This window comes from Lepidochelys kempii, chromosome 6 (genome assembly GCF_965140285.1).
Source record: "Lepidochelys kempii isolate rLepKem1 chromosome 6, rLepKem1.hap1, whole genome shotgun sequence".
NCBI classification, from domain to species: domain Eukaryota; kingdom Metazoa; phylum Chordata; order Testudines; family Cheloniidae; genus Lepidochelys; species Lepidochelys kempii.
Window position 1 is genome coordinate 29,577,301 of NC_136385.1, and position 18,733 is coordinate 29,596,033.

An 18,733-nucleotide genomic window follows, 5' to 3' on the forward strand; every position below is an offset into this window, starting at 1 on the left:
TTGGGAACATAGAATTGTCAGACTGGATCAGACCACCTGGTTCATCTAGTCCATTATCCTGTCCCCAATAGTGGTCAACACCAGCTGCTTCAGAGGAAGGTGCAAGAAACACTGTAGTAGACAATTATGGTAAAACCTGCCCCAGGAAAAGTTTCCACCTAACCTCCAATCCTTAGAGTTTGACTTACGGCCTGAAGACTTCCATCCCTCCCAAAATTCTTGCTTGTTTTTTTAATATTGTATACACTGGAGATTTTCATTATCCATATAAATGTCTGATCCTTTTTTTAATCCTGCTGCTCTCCTGGGCCTAAGTGATGTCCTATGACAATGAGTTCTACAAGTGTGATGACTGGCGTGCATGTGTATTGCCTTCCTGTTCCTGTTTGTTTCCTGGTTCCTGTTCCCTGAATTCAGTGCATGTGTATGTAACATTGGGTGTGTGCAGTTACTCAGGGGCTGCTGCTACATACCTGCCATTTGGACTGTTACGTTTTGTTCAGACTGTTGCTCTGTTAACTGGTTCATGGTTATTACATGTTTTGTTTGACCACCTGCTTGCGTGTCTGCTTCTGTTTGCTCGTGTTTGGAGATTGCTGTTCTAGGGAACTTCAGAGCATAACAGGCTAATAGTGCACTGTTTGTAAAAATATTGCCATCTTGGGTTTTGAGTTTGCTCAATTTCAATGACTGTCCCCTGGTTCCTGTATTACCAAACAGTGTGAATAGCAGTTCCTGATCTGCCTTCCCTATACGATTCATTCATGTCTCCTATCTAAGGCAAACACTCCCAATCCTTTCAGTCTCTTTTCACATGAAAGCTTTTCTATGCCCTAAATCATTATCATCACCCATCTCCTTCCTCTGCTGCTGCTCAGTGATATGGGTATCTGGTGCAATGGAATAAAGGGTCACAATCTGGCTCTATTGGCAATTAGCATTGAACCCTGGAAGGGTGTGTGTGTTTAATGAAATCTTGTAGGCAGTCCTATAAAGTGCACTAAAGCTAGGTCTACCCTGTGAGCTAGAAGTGTGATTCACAGCTTGCATACATATACTGGGCTCTAACTCTCATTGAAATAGCACGAGTATAAATAGTAGTATACCCGCAGTCCCATGGGCAGCGGAAGATCGGCTTAGCTATACTGAGTACGAACTTGCCTAAAACCAGTAGGCATGTGCTTGGTAAGGCTAAGCCATATCTCCACTGCCACTGCCCATGCTACTGCAGCTACACTTTTATACACATGAGAGCTAGTGTGAGGATCTGCAAATTGGAAATCACACTTCTAGGGGCATGGCTACTCTAGAAACTTCAAAGTGCTCCCGCGGCAGCGCTTTGAAGCGCGAGTGTGATCGCGCGCGAGCGCTGGGGGAGAGCTCTCTCAGCGCCCCTGGTAATCCACCTCCCAGCGCTCAGAACCTGTCCACGGTAGCGCTTTAAAGCGCTCAGACTTGCTTCGCTCAGGGGGTGATTTTTCACACCCCTGAGCCAGCAAGTTAGAGCGCTATAAAATGTAAGTGTAGACAAGCCCTAGGTTGTAGTGTAGCCATAGTTAAAGATCGGATTTTCAAATGCACCTGACTTAGACTCCTCAGTCAGTTTTAAATTTTTTTACCCTAAATGATTTTATGTATTTATTAAAGGCCAGAGTAAGGCCCCCCAGTCCTTACCCACTTTGAGTAGCATCCGGCTCTTGGAGGAAGGTACCACTCACCCTGAATAAGAGAGGCAGAGTGTGGCCCTAGCTGTAAATGAAATGCAGGCTTTTAAGGCCTTAAAAGCAGTTACTGCAAAAGTACAGCAACTGCCTCTTCTCAGACTTTGTACTAAGCATTGAATCTGTGCATTATGAAGGAAATGAAAGGTTTGCTTCATTCTTTTCAAAGGAGTTTTGATGTGTGCAGGAGTCAGCTGTGTTAGAAGAGCGTACATTATGTTCGTCAAAGTGTTCATCAACAAATAGGCAATGTGAAAAATGTTCATTATTAGCACATATCATTGCTGCTACGGCTCTTGAGAGGAGGAACCGTACTCAGCCATAAAAATCTGCTCCAGGCTGACAATTTGCATTCACTTCAGTTCAGCCCAGAAATGAATAAATTGCAGATTCTAAAAGAAATTAATTAGGCTGTTTTTAACAAAAGAGGACCCCTCTCCCGCAAAAAGCAGCACCTTTGATCCAGATACTGTTTTGCTTTCCCCTAACTTAACTTAAAAGAAGAAGGTTGCATTGAAAAATGTATAGCCCATTCACTGCTAACCAATGACTGAAGAACCTGATCTTGCAAACAAATTCACACATATTTAAGTGTGTAATCTCATTGACTTCCGTAGAGCTACTCACAAGCTTAAAGTTAAACAGATGTACGTGTGTTTCCTGGATGATGGCAACAGTGAAGATGTGCCTTAATGCATTAATAACCATTATTAGGGAGGAAAATACTAGGTTAACTCCAGAAAAAGTTTGAATCATTTTGAACAAAAGATGATGTTCTTTATTTGTTTACAAAACACATTTGAAAATGTCTTTTATAATCACTTTATATATACCAACCCACGTATCACACCAACCAAATGCATGTAACTGGAATTTATATAGCTAATGAATGTGTATCTTCCCTGCAAAAGTACAGGATGGGTTTGTGTTCACTTCTAAATAAAAATAATTGTCATTTGCATTGACATCCGTTCAAATTTACAATAGATTAATGCTATTAAAATGTAGAAGAAATTATTATATTCTGGTTTTTAGTTGTCTATTTTGAATACTAAAAAGTTAACTCCATTTATAACTATTTTATAATCAATTGCATTTCTTGGAAGAAAAAGTATGGCTCATTTCAAATAAGATCTTGTAGAAATCAAGTGACATCCTGTGATAAGAAACTAGAATGACTGGTGCAGGAAATGAAATCAGATATTACAGTGGAGTAGTAATCATGACTGGAATACAGGTATTGAAGGGTATGTGCTGTTCAGGAAAGGCAGAAATAAAGGTAAAAGTGGTGGAGTAGCATTGTATTTTAATGATTAGGTAGACAGTAAAGAAATTAGAAGTGATGGAATAGATAAAATGGAATTTGTTTGGGTCAAAATCACTTTGGGGAAGAAAGGTAATATAGGGTCCACTGGGATAGTCCTTGGGGTCTACTACAGACTCTCAGGATCCGATATGGATAGAGATGTCTCTAATATTTTTAGTGAAATAAATGCTACTGGGAATTGTGTGGTTATGGGAGACATTCATTTACTAGATATAGATTGGAGGACAAGTGCTACTAATAATGGTAGAGACCTTATGTTCCTGGAGGAGATAGCGGATAGATTTCTTCACCAAATAGTCACTAAACCAATAAGAGGTGATGCTATTTTAGATTTAATATTGATAAGTATCAAGGACCTCATAGAAGAACTGGTTGTAGAGGTCAACATTGGTTCAAGTGATCATGAGTTAATTCTATTTAAATTAAATGGAAGGATAAACAAAAACAGGTCTGCAGCTAAGGTCCTTGATTTCAAAAGGGAAAACTTTCAACAATTAAGGAAATTCGTTAGGGAATGGACTGGGTTGAAGAACTCAAAAATCTGTGTGTGGAAGAAGCTTGGAATTATTTTAAGTCAAAGTTGCAGAAACTATCTGAGGCCTGCATCCCAAGCAAGGGAAGGAATTCATAGGGAAGGGTTGCAGGCCAAACTGAACAAGCATCTTGAAGAGAAAGCAGAAAGCCTATAAGCAATGGAAGAAGGAATGGATCAGCAAGGAAAGCTACCACTTGGAGGTCAGAAAGTATAGAGAAAAAGTGAGACCTGCAGAAAGCCAAGCAGACCTTGCAAAGGAAAGTAAAATCAATAGTAAAAGGGTCTTTAGCCATATAAATAAAAAGAAAACCAGGCAAGAAGAAATGGGACTGCTAAACACTGAGGATGGAGTGAAGATTAAAGATAATCTAGGTATTGCCCAACACCTAAGTGAATACTTTGCCTCAGTTTTTAATAAGAGTAATGAGGAGCTTCAGGACAGTAGCAGGGTGGCTAATGGGAATAAGAGTATGGAAGCATAAATTACCACATCCGAGGTGGAAACCAAACTCAAACAGCTTAATGGGACCAAATCGGGGAGCCTGGTTAATCTCCATCTAATAATATTAAAGGAACTGGCACCAGAAATTGCAAGACCAATAGCAAGGATTTTAAATGAATCCATCAAGTCTTGATTGTACCATATGACTGGACACCTGCAAATATAGTACCTACATTTAAGAAAGGAAAAAAATGATCCAGGAAACTACAGGCCCATTAGTTTGACCTCAATTGCATACAAAGTCTTAGAAGAAATTTTGAAAAAGAGAGTAGTTAAATGGTAAATGATAATTGGGTTAAAATATAACATGGTTTTATTAAAGATAGATCATGCTAGACTGGGTGGGTAAGTTAATATCTTTTACTGGATCAACTTCTGTTACTGAGAGAGACGAGCTTTTGAGATTATACAGACATCTTCTGGTATTCCCAATATGGAGGAGGACTGGAATATCATACAGGAAAATTTGGACAACTTTGAAAACTGGAGTAATAGTGCAAAGTGCATGGTCATGAATTTAGGGACTAACCACAAGAATTTTTTGTATAAGCTGGGGATTTATCAGTAGGAAGAGACAGAGGAGGAGAAAAAGTTGGGTGTATTGGTCTGTCACAGCATGACTATAAGCCACCAGTGTGATGCAGCTGTGAAAAAGGCTTCTGCAATCCTAGGATGCATCAAGTGAGGTATTGCCAGTAGAGATCGGGAAGTATTATTACCACAATACAAGGCACTGGCGAGACCTCCTCTGGAATATTGTGTGCAGTTCTGGTCTCATATATTTAAGAAAGATGAATTCAAACTAGACCAGGTGCGGAGAAGGGCTACTAGGATGATCAGAGGACTGGAGAACCAGTCTTACAGGAGTAGACTTAAGGAGCTTGTCTTATTTAGCCTAACAAAACGAAAGACAGGGCAACAAAATGGCAGATGAAATGTAGTGTCGATTAATGCAAAGTAATGCACATTGGAAAACATAATCCTAACTATACATATACAATGATGGGGTCTAAATTAGCTGTTACCACTCAAGAAAGAGATCTTGGAGTCATTGTAGATAGTTCTCTGAAGTCATCCACTCAGTGTGCAGCGGCACTCAAAAAAGTGAACAGAATGTTGGGAATCATCGAGACAGGGATAGATAATAAGACACAAAATATCATATTGCCTCTATATAAATTCATGGTACGCCCATATCTTGAATACTGTGTGCAGATGTGGTCGCCCCATCTCAAAAAAGAATGGAATTGGAAAAGATTCAGAAAAGGGCAACAAAAATTATTAGGGGTATAGAATGGCTTCCGTATGAGGAGAGATTAATAAGACGGGGACTTTTCAGCTTGGAAAAGAAGCGACAAAGGGAGGATATGAAAGAGGTCTATAAAATCATGAGTGGTATAGAGAAAGTAAATAAGGAAGTGTTATTTACTCCTTCTCATAATACAGGAACAAGGGGCCACCAAATGAAATTAATAGGTAGCAGGTTTAAAACAAACACAAGAAAGTATTTTTTCATGCAACGCACTGTCAACCTCTGGAACTCCTTGGCAGAGGGTGTTGTGAAGGCCAATACTATAACGGGGTTCAAAAGGGAGCTAGATAGATTCATGGAAGATAGGTCCATCAATGGCTGTTAGCCAGGATGGGCAGGAATGGTGTCCCTTGCTTCTGTTTGCCAGACGCTGGGATTGGGTGACAGGGCATGGATCACTTGATGATAACCTCTCTGTTCATTCCCTTTGGGGCACCTGCCATTGGCCACTGTGAGAGGACAGGATAATGGGCTTGATGGACCTTTAGTCTGACCCACTATGACCGTTCTTATGTTCTTATGAAAGAGGAGGGGAGATACAATTGCTCTCCATAAATACATCCGAGGGATAAACGCCAAGGAGGGAGAGGAGTTATTTAAGTTAAGGACCAGCATTGGCACAAGAACAAATGGCTATAAACCAGCCATCAATAAATGTAGTCTTGATATTAGATAAAAGTTTCTAACCGTCAGATGAGTGAAGTTCTGGAACAGCTGTCTAAAGGGAGTAGTGGAGAAGAAAAATCTAACTTGTTTTAAGACTAAGCTTGATAAGTTTCTGGAGGGGATGGTATGATGAGATTGCCTACAATGCCATAAGGCCTATCCACGACTGCTATTAGCAAATATCTCCAATGGACAGAGATGGGCCACTAGATGTGGAGGGCTCTACACAAAAGTTACTACACAAAATTATTTCCCTGGTATCTGGCTTGTGGGTCTCACCCATATGCTCAGGGTCTTAACTGATCGCTATATTGGGGGTTGGGAAGGAATTTCCCCCCAGGTCAGACTGGCCGAGACCCTGGGTTTTTCCACCTTCCTCTGCGCCATGGGACATAGGTTTTAACAAGAGAAAATGGTGGATTATCTAGAACTTGAAGCTTTTAAGTCAAGATTTGAGGACTTCATCCAGAGGTTTTGAGCCTATTACTGGAGTGGGTGGGAGACGGTTTGTGGCTGCGATGCACAGGAGGTCAGACTAGCTAATCGTGATGGTCCCTTTTGGCCTTACAGTCTGAGTCTGTGATGAGTATCTATTTATTGTATTACCTCAGCAATGGTACAAAGTTGAGTGTAAACCATAAAGGGTGGTTCTACTCTGAAAAAAGAGTATGTACATTTGCATCTTCTCGCTCAGCGTATTTGGTCCCCGTGTCACTTCAGAGTCACATAATTCATTTTACAGATTAAAATAATCATTTACTAGTTTTTAACTCCTGTTTAGCTCTTCCTCGTCAATGAGCTGGATTCTTTACGGGCTCATAAGTGTCCACAAAATTGTTAATAGAATTCTTATCTTTATTTTTTGAAGAAGGATTCAGGGGCCCTTGGACATTTTAGTTATTTTAGGAGTACCTTTCCATAAAGATGGCCTTAGGCGGGATGTGATCTGCCCAGATGGTATTTTTAACCTGTCATCGTGCTATCTTCATTCAGCAACAGTCAATTACTAGGCAGTGGCTCAAAAAGTTTTGGAGTGTAGAAAAATTACAGCCTGATGGAGAGTTTTTGTGATGCAGAGAACACAGGGACAAACTCAAGGGCTGATCCAAAGCTCATTGAACTTAATGGACAGACTGCCCTCCCTTTGGAATAGGCTCTCAAGCACTAGAAATTAAAATGACTGGTTGGGAATCTGCTCAGGCTTGCAACATGCTAGCTGGGACTGTAAGAAGAGGGGGAGGCAGTGTGCCATTCCATCTGATTATTTTTTTCAGTACCCCTCTCTGGCAGCTTGGGTTCCTGTTCTTGCTTGTGTCCCAGCATACCGTAAGAATGGGCATGGGTGAATGAGAATATTTCTTCTGACTTGTTTCAGAGTAGCAGCCATGTTCGTCTGTATCTGCAAAAAGAAAAGAAGTACTTGTGGCACCTTAGAGACTAACAAATTTATTTGAGCATAAGCTTTCGTGAGCTACAGCTCACTTCATCGGATGCATGTAGTAGAAAATAGAGTGGGGAGATTTTATATACACAGAGAACATGAAACAATGGGTGTTACCGTACACACTGTAACAAGAGTGATCAGGTAAGGTGAGCTATTACCAGCAGTGGGGAAGGGGGAGCTTTTTGTAGTGATAATCAAGGTCGGCCATTTCCAGCAGTTGACAAGAATGTGCGAGGAACAGTGGTGGTGGTGGTGGGGGGGGAAATAAACATGGGGAAATAGTTTTACTTTGTGTAATGACACATCCACTCCCGGTCTTTATTCAAGCCTAAGTTAATTGTGTCCAGTTTGCAAATTAATTCCAGTTCAGCAGTTTCTCGTTGGAGTCTGTTTTTGAAGTTTTTTTTGTTGAAGAATTGCCACTTTTAGGTCTGTAATCGAGTGACCAAAGAGAGTGAAGTGTTCTCCAACTGGTTTTTGAATGTTATAATTCTTGACATCTGATTTGTCCATTTATTTTTTTACGTAGAGACTGTCCAGTTTGACCAATGTACATGGCAGAGGGGCATTGCTGGCACATGATGGCATAAATCACATTGGTAGATGTGCAGGTGAACGAGCCTCTGATAGTGTGGCTGATGTGATTAGGCCCTATGATGGTGTCCCCTGAATAGATATGTGGACACAGTTGACAAAGGGCTTTATTGCGAGGATAGGTTCCTGGGTTAGTGTTTTTGTTGTGTGGTTGCTGGTGAGTATTTGCTTCAGGTTGGGGGGCTGTCTGTAAGCAAGGACTGGCCTGTCTCCCAAGATCTGTGAGAGTGATGGGTCGTCCTTCAGGATAGGTTGCAGATCCTTGATGATGCGTTGGAGAGGTTTTAGTTGGGGGCTGAAGGCAACGGCTAGTGGCGTTCTGTTATTTTCTTTGTTGGGCCTGTCCTGTAGCAGGTGACTTCTGGGTACTCTTCTTATGCTCAAATAAATTTGTTAGTCTCTAAGGTGCCACAAGTCCTCCTTTTCTTTCTTCTGACTTTGTTTCTTTTTCTCCCCTCCCACCCTTCCCATATGAAATGGCAGGTGGACTGAGTGGGAGCAGTGTGAAAATGAAGTGGAGAGAGTGTGTGACTCAGCAGTTGAGCTGGGAACTTCTGAGCAGAAAGTCAGCTAACTGGGCTCAAACACTCAGGTGCAAGATTCCCATTCAGTTCCCCCAGAGATTAGGATAGACCCTTATGGATTAATGCACCAGAAAAAGTGGCTGTTTGTTTTTCTGCAGGCTTATTTACAGTAGAGAGGAGGAACACAAAATGGTTGGTTTGTTCTTGGAGTTTGTACAGAAACTCACAGAGCAAAGGAAGGATGTCCTGGTGGTTAAGGCACAGCCATGGGTCTCAGGAAATCTGGGTCCAGAACCTGGTCAAGACACTTGATCTCTATGCTTCAGTTTCCCATTTGTAAAACAGAAAATAATACTTCTGCTTATAGGTTGATCCCAGTTGGGAAGCCCAGGCACTGCCTTTATGCTAAAACTAATTAGTATATTTTCTTAAATTCATGCTCTGTACGGAAGATGCTGTGATTTCAATATGTTAGTAATTACATAGTGCCTAGCATGATGAGGCCCTGACCCTACCTAGGGCTTCTGGTGCAATTAAAATATACAAATAAGTGGTAATAATACATTTATGTAGTACTAATGGACTGACAGCACTGTGACACCTATTCGAATCTTGCTCTCTGAAGTGCTGTCTACCGTGGATCTAAAATCCAGTTCCCTTTTGCTGCTCCCCACACACAAAGAGAGAAGAGTGACAGATTAAAGGAGTTGGCGGATGTGATTGCAGAGCCATTGGCCTTTATCTTTGAAAACTCATGGCGATCGAGGGAAGTCCCGGGCAACTGGAAAAAGGCTAATGTAGTGCCCATCTTTAAAAAAGGGAAGAAGGAGGATCCTGGGAACTACAGGCCAGTCAGTCTCACCTCAGTCCCTGGAAAAATCATGGAGCAGGTCCTCAAGGAATCCATTCTGAAGCACTTAGAGGAGAGGAAAGTGATCAGGAACAGTCCGCATGGATTCACCAAGGGCAAGTCATGCCTGACTAATCTAATTGCCTTCTATGACAAGATAACTGGCTCTGTGGATGAGGGGAAAGCGGTGGACGTGTTGTTCCTTGACTTCAGCAAAGTTTTTGACACGGTCTCCCACAGTATTCTTGCCATCAAGTTAAAGAAGTATGGGCTGGATGAATGGACTACAAGGTGGATAGAAAGTTGGCTAGATTGTCGGGCTCAACGGGTAGTGATCAATGGCTCCATGTCTAGTTGGCAGCTGGTATCAAGTGGAGTGCCCCAAGGGTCGGTACCTCGGGCCGCTTTTGTTCAATATCTTCATAAATGATCTGGAGGATGGTATGGATTGCACCCTCAGCAAGTTTGCAGATGACACTAAACTGGGAGGAGAGGTAGGTATAGGACACAGAGTGACCTAGACAAATCGGAAGATTGGGCCAAAAGAAATCTGATGAGGTTCAACAAGGACAAGTGCAGAGTCCTGCACTTAGGATGGAAGGATCCCATGCACCGCTACAGACTAGGGACCAAATGGCTCGGCAGCAGTTCTGCAGAAAAGGACCTAGGGGTTACAGTGGACGAGAAGCTGGATATGAGTCAAGAGTGTGCCCTTGTTGCCAAGAAGGCCAATGGCATTTTGGGATGTATACGTAGGGGCATTGCCAGCAGATCGAGGGACGTGATCGTTCCTCTCTATTCAACGTTGGTGAGGCCTCATCTGGAGTACTGTATCCAGTTTTGGGCCCCACGCTACAAGAAGGATGTGGAAAAATTGGAAAGAGTCCAGTGGAGGGCAACAAAAATGATTAGGGGACTGGAACACATGAGTTATGAGGAGAGGCTGAGGGGACTGGGATTGTTTAGTCTGCAGAAGAGAAGAATGAGGGGGGATTTGATAGCTCCTTTCAACTACCTGAAAGGAGGTTCCAAAGAGGATGGATCTAGACTGTTCTCAGTGGTAGCTGATGACAGAACAAGGAATAATGGTCTCAAGTTGCATTGGGGGAGGTTTAGGTTGGATATTAGAAAAAACTTTTTCACTAGGAGTGTGGTGAAGCACTGGAATGGGTTACCTAGGGAGGTGGTGGAAGCTCCTTCTTATACAGGTTGACTGTGTGTTATATGAAGAAGAACTTCCTTATGTTTGTTTTAAACCTGCTGCCTATTAATTTCATTGGGTGACCCCTGGTTCATGTATTATGTGAAGGGGTAAATAACGCTTCCTTATTCACTTTCTCCACACCAGTCATTATTTTATAGACCTCTGTCATATCCTCCCTTACTCATCTCTTTTTTAAGGTGAGCAGTCCCAGTCTTTTTATCTCTCCTCGTGTGTCAGCTGTTCCACCCCCCCTAATCATTTGCATTGCCCTTCTCCACACTTCTTCCAGTTCTAATACAGTAGGACCTCAGAGTTACAAACACTAGAGTTATGAACTGCCCAGTTAACCACACTCCTTATTTGGAACCGGAAGTATACAATCAGGCAGCAGCAGACACACACAGACAGAAAGACACGCACACACAAAAAGCACAAATACAGTACAGTATGGTGTTAAAAGTAAACTACTAAAAAAATAAAGGGAAAGCAGCATTTTTCTTCTGCATAGTAAAGTTTCAAAGCTGTATTAAGTCAATTTTCAGTTGTAAACTTTTGAAAATACAACCATAGCATTTTGTTTAGAGTTACGAGCAACCTCCATTCCCCAGGTGTTCATAACTCTGAGGTTCTACTGAATATCTTTTTTGAGAGGAGGTGACCAGAACTGCATGTGATAATCAAAGTGTGGACATACAGTGGATTTATAGAATGGCATTATGACACTTTGTCATATCATCTATCTCTTTCCTAATGGGTTCTTAACATTCAGTTAGCTTTTTTGACTGCCGCTGCACATTGAGCAGATGTTTTCAGAGAACTATCCACGATGACTCCAAGATCTTTTTCTTGAGTGGTAACAGCTAATTTAGACCCCCATTATTTTGTAGGTATAGTTTGGATTATGTTTTCCAATGTGCATTAATTTGCATTTATCAACATTGAATTTCATCTTCTATTTTATAGCCCAGTCACCCAGTTTTGTGAGATCCCTTTGTAACTCTTTGCGGTCACCTTTGGACTTAACTATCTGGAGTAATTTACTATTGTCTGCAAACTTTTCTCCCTCACTGTTTCCCCACTTTTCCAGATAATTTATGACTATGTGGAACAGTACTGGTCCCAGTACAGGTCCTTGGGGGACCCTGCTATTTCCCTCTCTCCCCATGAAAACTGAGAGGTTTCAGAGTAGCAGCCGTGTTAGTCTGTATTCGCAAAAAGAAAAGGAGTACTTGTGGCACCTTAGAGACTAACAAATTTATTTGAGCATAAGCTTTCATGAGCTACAGCTCACTTCATCGGATGTTTATTCCTACCCTTTGTTTCCTACCTTTTAACCAGTTACTGATCCATGAGAGGATTTTCCCTCTTATCACATGACTGCCTCCTTTGTTTAAACCCTTTTGGTGAGGGACCTTGTCAAAAGCTTTCTGAAAATCCAGGTACACAATATTCACCAGATCACCCTTGTCCACATGTTTTTGACCCCCTCAAATAATTCTAATAGATTGGTGAGGCATGATTTCCCTTTACAAAAGCCATGTTTGCTCTTCCCCAACATACTGTGTTCATCTATGTGTCTGATAATTCTGTTCTTTATTATAGTTTCAGCCGATTTGCCTGGTACTGAAGTTAGGCTTACTGGCCTGTAATTGCCAAAATTGCTTCTGGAGCCTTTTAAAAAATAGGTCTTATATTAGGTATCTGCCAGCTATCTGGTACAGTGGGTAGATTTAAGTGATAGTTTATATACCACAGTTAGTAGTTCTGCAATTTCATATTTGAGTTCTTTCAGAACTCTTGGGTGAACACCATCTGGTCCTGGTGACTTATTACTGTTTCATTTATCAATTTGTTCCAAAACCTACTTTATTGACATCTCAATCTGGGACAGTTGCACAGATTTGTCACCTAACAAGAATGGCTCAGATGTAGGAATCCCCCTCACTTTCTCTGTCGTGAAAACCCAAGCAAAGAATTCATTTAGCTTCTCCACAATGGCCTTGTCTTCCTTGAGTGCTCCTTTAGCACCTGTCATCTCATGGCCCCACTGATCGTTTGGCATTCTTCCTGCTTCTGATGTACTTCAAAAAATGTGTTGTTAGTTTTTGTGTCTTTTGCTAGTTTCTCTTCAAATTCTTTTGTGGCCTGTTTAATACTTTTACACTTTACTTGCCAGAGTTTATGCTCCTTTCTGTTTTCCTCAGTAAGGATTTGACTTCTAATTTTTAAAAGAAGTCTTTTTGTCTCTAACTGCCTCTTTTACTCTGTTGTTTAGTCATGGTGGCATTTTTTGGTGCTCTTACTGTTTTGTTTTGTGTGTGTTTTTTTAAATTTGGAGTATACATTTAGTTTGAGCCTCAGTTATGGTGTCTCCATGAAGTTTGCTGGCATTTCACTCTTGTGACTGTTCCTTTTAATTTCTATTTAACTAGCCCCCTCATTTTTGGGTAGGTCCCCTTTTTGAAGTTAAATGATACTGTAGTGCACAGATCGGCAACCTTTGGCACACGGCCCAAAAGGGAAATCCCCTGGCGGGCCAGGATGGTTTGTTTATCTACAGCGTCCGCAGGTTTGATCGATCGCAGCTCCCACATCCCTTGGCCCACGCTGCTTCACGCAGCCCCATTGGCCTGGAGCGGTGAATCGCGGCCAGTGGGAGCTGCGATCAGCCGAACCTGCAGACGCTGCAGGTAAACAAACTGGCCTGGCCTGCAAGCGGATTTCCCTGATGGGCCGCGTGCCAAAGGTTGCCGATCCCTGCTGCAGTGGGTTTCTTTGATATTTCCCCTTACAAGGATGTTAAATTTAATTACATTATGGTCGCTATTACCAAGCGGTTCAGCTATATTCACCTCTTGGACTAGATCCTGTGTACCACTTAGTACAAAGTCAAGAATTGTCTCTCCCTTTGTGGGTTCCAGGACTGCTCCAAGGAGCAGTTGCTCCAAGAAGCAGCCATTAGGGAGATGAGGGAAAGACGGAACAGAGCAGAAGGAGAAAGGGAGAACTTAACTAGATGCGTGAAAGAGGGCAAGAGACAACATAAAACAAGAAGAAAATGAGGGCGGGAACATGCCACCAGCAGATGCACTCACTATTTTCAAATCTAAACTTATTTCTTAATCTCTTAACCACATCTTCAAAAAAGCATACCTTTTTGGGCCAGCTTATTCTGCCCTGTGGCTCATCTGCCGTATTCCACCCCAGAGATGGTTGCATTTCACCGGGGGGGATTGATTCCTACGGTATAGGCAGCTAGAGCAATATGTCCACACTTGTCTCGTGGCTGCACTTGAACATTTCCCATTGAAAGCCCATAGTTAACTTAATAAACTCATTTGGGCTCCTGTAGAATGAAAGGCTTTAAGAGTTCCTTATTATTATTTCATTTTTCATGTGGTTTTTGATCTGCTGTTAAATGGCTTCAGGTGGTTCTGCAACTTCCCTCTACTTGAAAGGACTCTCAGTTCATTTTGATTCTGGCTTTTGTTTCTCTTGACGTTTTCTTTCTTTGCTAGTCATTAGAGATGATCTCAGACAGCAGCCTCAAATTCTAGCACCACTAAACATGAAAGATGGATTGAGACCTCATCTTTGTGCCTATCCTTATTCACTGATAATGCCCACTTCCCTACATTACAATTTCTACATCTCCCCAGAGATCACGTGCCATCCCCACTACTGAACCTCTTCCACAGCCTGCATACTGTGCTGAGGACAATCACCTACTAAGGTAAGTTTGGATGAAGCTAAGTCTGGGTCACTTAGCTTCGTCCAAACTGACACTTCTGGGGTAGCTTAATAGCAAGGAAGGCAGTTTTAAGGATGAGCACAGGTATCTCTGGATTGTCATCTACCACACCAGCATCTGGCCAAGCATTTGAAGTCTTTCATTTTTGGAGCTAAAAAGGGATTTTTCTTTTTTGTTTGTTTGTTTGTTTGTTTGTTTGTTTTTCCCTTTCAGAAGGGAGGAGGGGATGAGATAGATATTGCTCCAACAATAGACTGAAGAAAAGTAAGTGGGCACTTTCTATCTATAGGTGCATTTATGTAAGATCCTATATTCAGGGTTCCAGTGTGTCACACAATTCCACAGCTGCAGAATTGTGTTCTAAGTCTGAACTTTAATTTAAAAAGGTAAAATCTTTCTAACCCTTTCTGATGACATAGATAGCATGGAAAAGGGAACCAAGTCTAAGCAGATCATGTGATATCTTCCTGTGTTTACAGAGAGCCTGAAGCAATGGTTCTGAAAGCTATAAACTTCCCCATTCCTCTCAATTAGGGTGTTAACCGTGAAACCCTAAAGGTGGTAGATTAAATCCCAACATTGTTAGTTATTTCAGCACTGATCATTTTAGCAGGAACATCTCGCTAATATGCATATGCTGCCATCCCAAGCAGATTCACTGAGTACTGAAAGTCTCAACTGTATCAAAACTTCTAGTTTCCTTCCACCCTCCAACTTTTATGAGGCATTAGGTGTTTTCAGTGCAAAAATGAGCAGAATATTGAAAACTGAAAATGTGAGGACAGTGTCAAATAAACGGAATTTAGTGTCAAAACAAATATGACAGGGGATTCAGCACCTCTGAAAATCAACTCTCTGGTATACATATTGATTCCTTTTTGGGGAACTTCTTTTTCTCTGCAACTGAGACAGTAATCAAAGCCTGTTCCAGCCTCTTGTTTAGAATAATTATCATTGTCCTATTTTATTTCTTCTTTAAATCCCCTTCCCCATCTTTATTTTAGGCTCCAACTGAAGCAAAGTGTTGTAGTTAACATTATAAATTGCATGAAGGAGTGTTGAGGGAATTCCATTGGCTTTCAGTTAAATATCAAACTGGCTTAAGAACTGCTTTGATGACTTACAGCATAAAGTGATGCACAAATTGGGACATATGGATTTATCCAAGTTGTTTCCAGTGTTTGAACCGAGCTGTCTGATCTTCTGAAGTGGGTCTCTTGGTAGTTTCACATGACAGGCTTACTTAACAAGTGCTTTTGGTTGCTCTGTATGCTAAAATCTGGACTTCCTCCAGAGAGGATTTAAAATGTTGAGTCGAGTTCATTTAAGTCAGGGCCCCTGATTGAAAACCACTGCTCTAGAACAAATGGAATGAGACCATGTAATTAAAGACTGTCGTCACCTGGTCAACACACAGATTAGCACTAAGTTAATTAAAGGTGTGTTTTAAAATGGATATAGTTAAATCAGCACAAAAGCTTGCATGGACGCTTCCACTGATTTATATAGGTTTATCTGCATTTGGTACACTTTTTCAAAATTGATTTTAATTAGAGTGGTGTAACTTCTTTGCATAGAAAAGGCTGACCTTAATTCTGGAATTTCCTAACATCTGACTTCTTGACTTTGAAGTCATAATGTTATTTTAACGTACATTTTGTATGTAATTTCCTAGGTTTTTATATAGAAAACTGGAAAATAAAAATATCCATTCTCTGGTACCATATTGTCTCCCTACATAAGTTATCAGCAGGGTTTGAACCTAGGACTTTTAGGTGAAATCAATGGGAGTTTTATTAATGTGAGAAATACAAGGCTGTCACTTTCAGATGTGGAGCACCCCATGCCAGGTGCTGAGCACTCTTAGCTCGAAGTGAAGTCAGTGAGTCGTTAAGTGTGCTGAGAATCTGATAGGAAATTGTCAGTACCTCCCTAACTCCTACTGATTTCAATGGGAGTTACATGCCTAAAAACCTCTGATGTGGGCTCATCTCTTGTTCTCTCAAACGGGCACCATAAGATCCGCACTGTCCTTCACTTGAATAGGAGAAGAACTGCCAGATAAGGGAGAATAAGAAGCTTGTGACTCTGTGCTCCACACAGTATTCTGTTTTAGAAGGGAGATAACATGCTTCTATAAAGTCTTATCTTCTGTGTTTAAGGTCAGATCCTCAACTGATGTAGATCCACTGTTCTATTTACTTTAGTGGAGCTGTGGCCAATGGACACCAGCTGAGGATCTGTCCCAAAGTTTGCAGTTTTTGGATCTTTAGAAAAATAAATGATGAATGATGATGCATCCTGAAGGAATCTTAGCTTAGCAAACCACAATGATAGCCCTTTTGTGGCCATTATCCTATGCTGGTGTGCTTGGCTTAGGATTTGTTGCCATGGCTATGGTCTTGGTCAGAGGGCAATCTTTGGGCTTGATTCTCTACTAATGTACACCAGTATAAATTAGGAGTAATTTCATTGACGTTAGTGGGCCTGATTTCTTGCTGCTTCACAGTCTGTGAATTCAGTTACAACTATACAAAGTGGGGATAAAATGCTACTACTCTGTGGTTAGACAGTCGGCTGGTGTAATTTGGCATAGCTCCATTGAGGCCAGTGGCACTGCACCAATAGTAATCAGCTATCAGAGCAAAATCAGACCAGTCTATTTATTACTTTTGCTACACCTAGAGGTTGCTACCAAGATCAAGGTCTGTGTTGTGCTAGGGAACTGTACAAATATATAGTAACAGACTGTGTCTGTCTTGACATCTTGCAGTCTAAATAGACAGGACTGGCAATGGGTAAGAGAGGAAACAGGCAGAGAGAGATTAAATGATTTACCCAGCATCATACAGCAGGTGAGTGGCCAGAGCTGGGAACCAAACCCAGGGCTCCTTAGAAAAAAAATGAAGAAGAAAAGAAAGATGCAGCAATGTAAATGAGAATTTATTAACAACAAAGCCCCAGGTTCTGTTACAACAGAAATAAAAGAAAAATAATTTATCCACCCACGCTTACTTTTTCTGACGAAGGTAAGTGAATACTGCTGTACTAATAGAGTGTGACGCTTGAATCTCGAGCTGCACTTAAGGATGCAGAACTGAGAGGTAACCAACATCTTTACAAGGATAATATTCCTCAAAGCCTCCATGACGGCTGCAGAGTTACACTGCTTTTCATTCCCTGCACATGTAATTTGCATTTGAAGGTCTCTCCAAGCCAACAGTGATGGAGTCAATTGATGAAGCTGATGGACAGCAAGGACAGCAAAGAGGGAAGGAACAATCCCAGAAAGCCTCACCGAGAACTCTGCAGCATGGCTGGGCTGCCTGGTGGAACGGATTAACGACAGGAGGCGGTGTATATTTGTTCGCCCTCTTGCAGATATTGGTAAGGCACTAGCATACTTTATAACTAGCTCAACATGAAACCCTAATTTTTAAAACTGTTCTTGTTGTTAGAGATTTCAGTCATGTGTTGTCGTGTAATTCCCAGCTGGTGTCAACTGGCATAGCTGCACTGAAGTCAGTGCTACACTCATCATTACTACAATTACTGTGCACCACAGGCCACCCTCGCAACCTTAACTCTGCCCCTCTGCATATGCCAGCCTTCCATCGCCCCCTTTAACCACCCTTCTGCAAACACCCCTTTGCCAGACTGCCTTCTCCCAACACAGCCAACTGCTATACCAAACATCCATAATGTTGGGGAAGAATAATCTGGTTAAGTGTGCGAACGGGGTGGGGTGGGGATAGAGTTAAGATTGTGGTGCATGGTATGTGATATGGTAATGGTAATGTGCTTCTGTGTGGAGGAGTAAAGGGTATGTACATGTAGGTGGCTTAACTCTTCATTTTCTTGTTTTGGGGGGTTGGTGCCAGCCATGTTGTGAGTAGCAATCCTAACTGCTTGAAATGAATTTTTTGTGTGTATTAACATATATATGTGTATATATCTATATGTATATCTGTCTTGATATAGCAAAAGCTTTATACATTTATAAGAGTTGTGTTACTGTGCATTTTATGCATTCTAATATTCTTGAATTCTTAATGGAAGCCTAAAATGCTCTCTCTCTTTATTCCCTTAGCCAGATTTTTGCTGGTGTAAATCAGCGTCACTCTGTTGAGCTCAAGGGAGCTACACTGGTTTACACCAGCTGAGCATCAGGCTCGCCGTCTTTTTATTCTGGTTAAGCTGCAGCATAGAAAATACCTGACTTCTGAAAGTGAAAATGATGATCAACATAAAAATCAATGAGAACTAAATTAGTTAATTATGCAGTCTTGAAATGAAAATGAAT

General features: G+C 41.4%; 1 protein-coding gene across 1 annotated transcript in view; it reads left to right on the plus strand.

Moving 5' to 3' along the window:
• Nucleotides 1-18,733, plus strand: part of PTPN5 (protein tyrosine phosphatase non-receptor type 5) — an 89,030-nt gene that overhangs the window by 19,483 nt on the left and 50,814 nt on the right. The window contains exon 2 of the mRNA XM_073350621.2: nucleotides 17,636-17,817. Coding sequence (XP_073206722.1) covers nucleotides 17,636-17,817 — 182 coding nt within the window. The remainder of the gene's footprint in view (nucleotides 1-17,635; nucleotides 17,818-18,733) is intronic.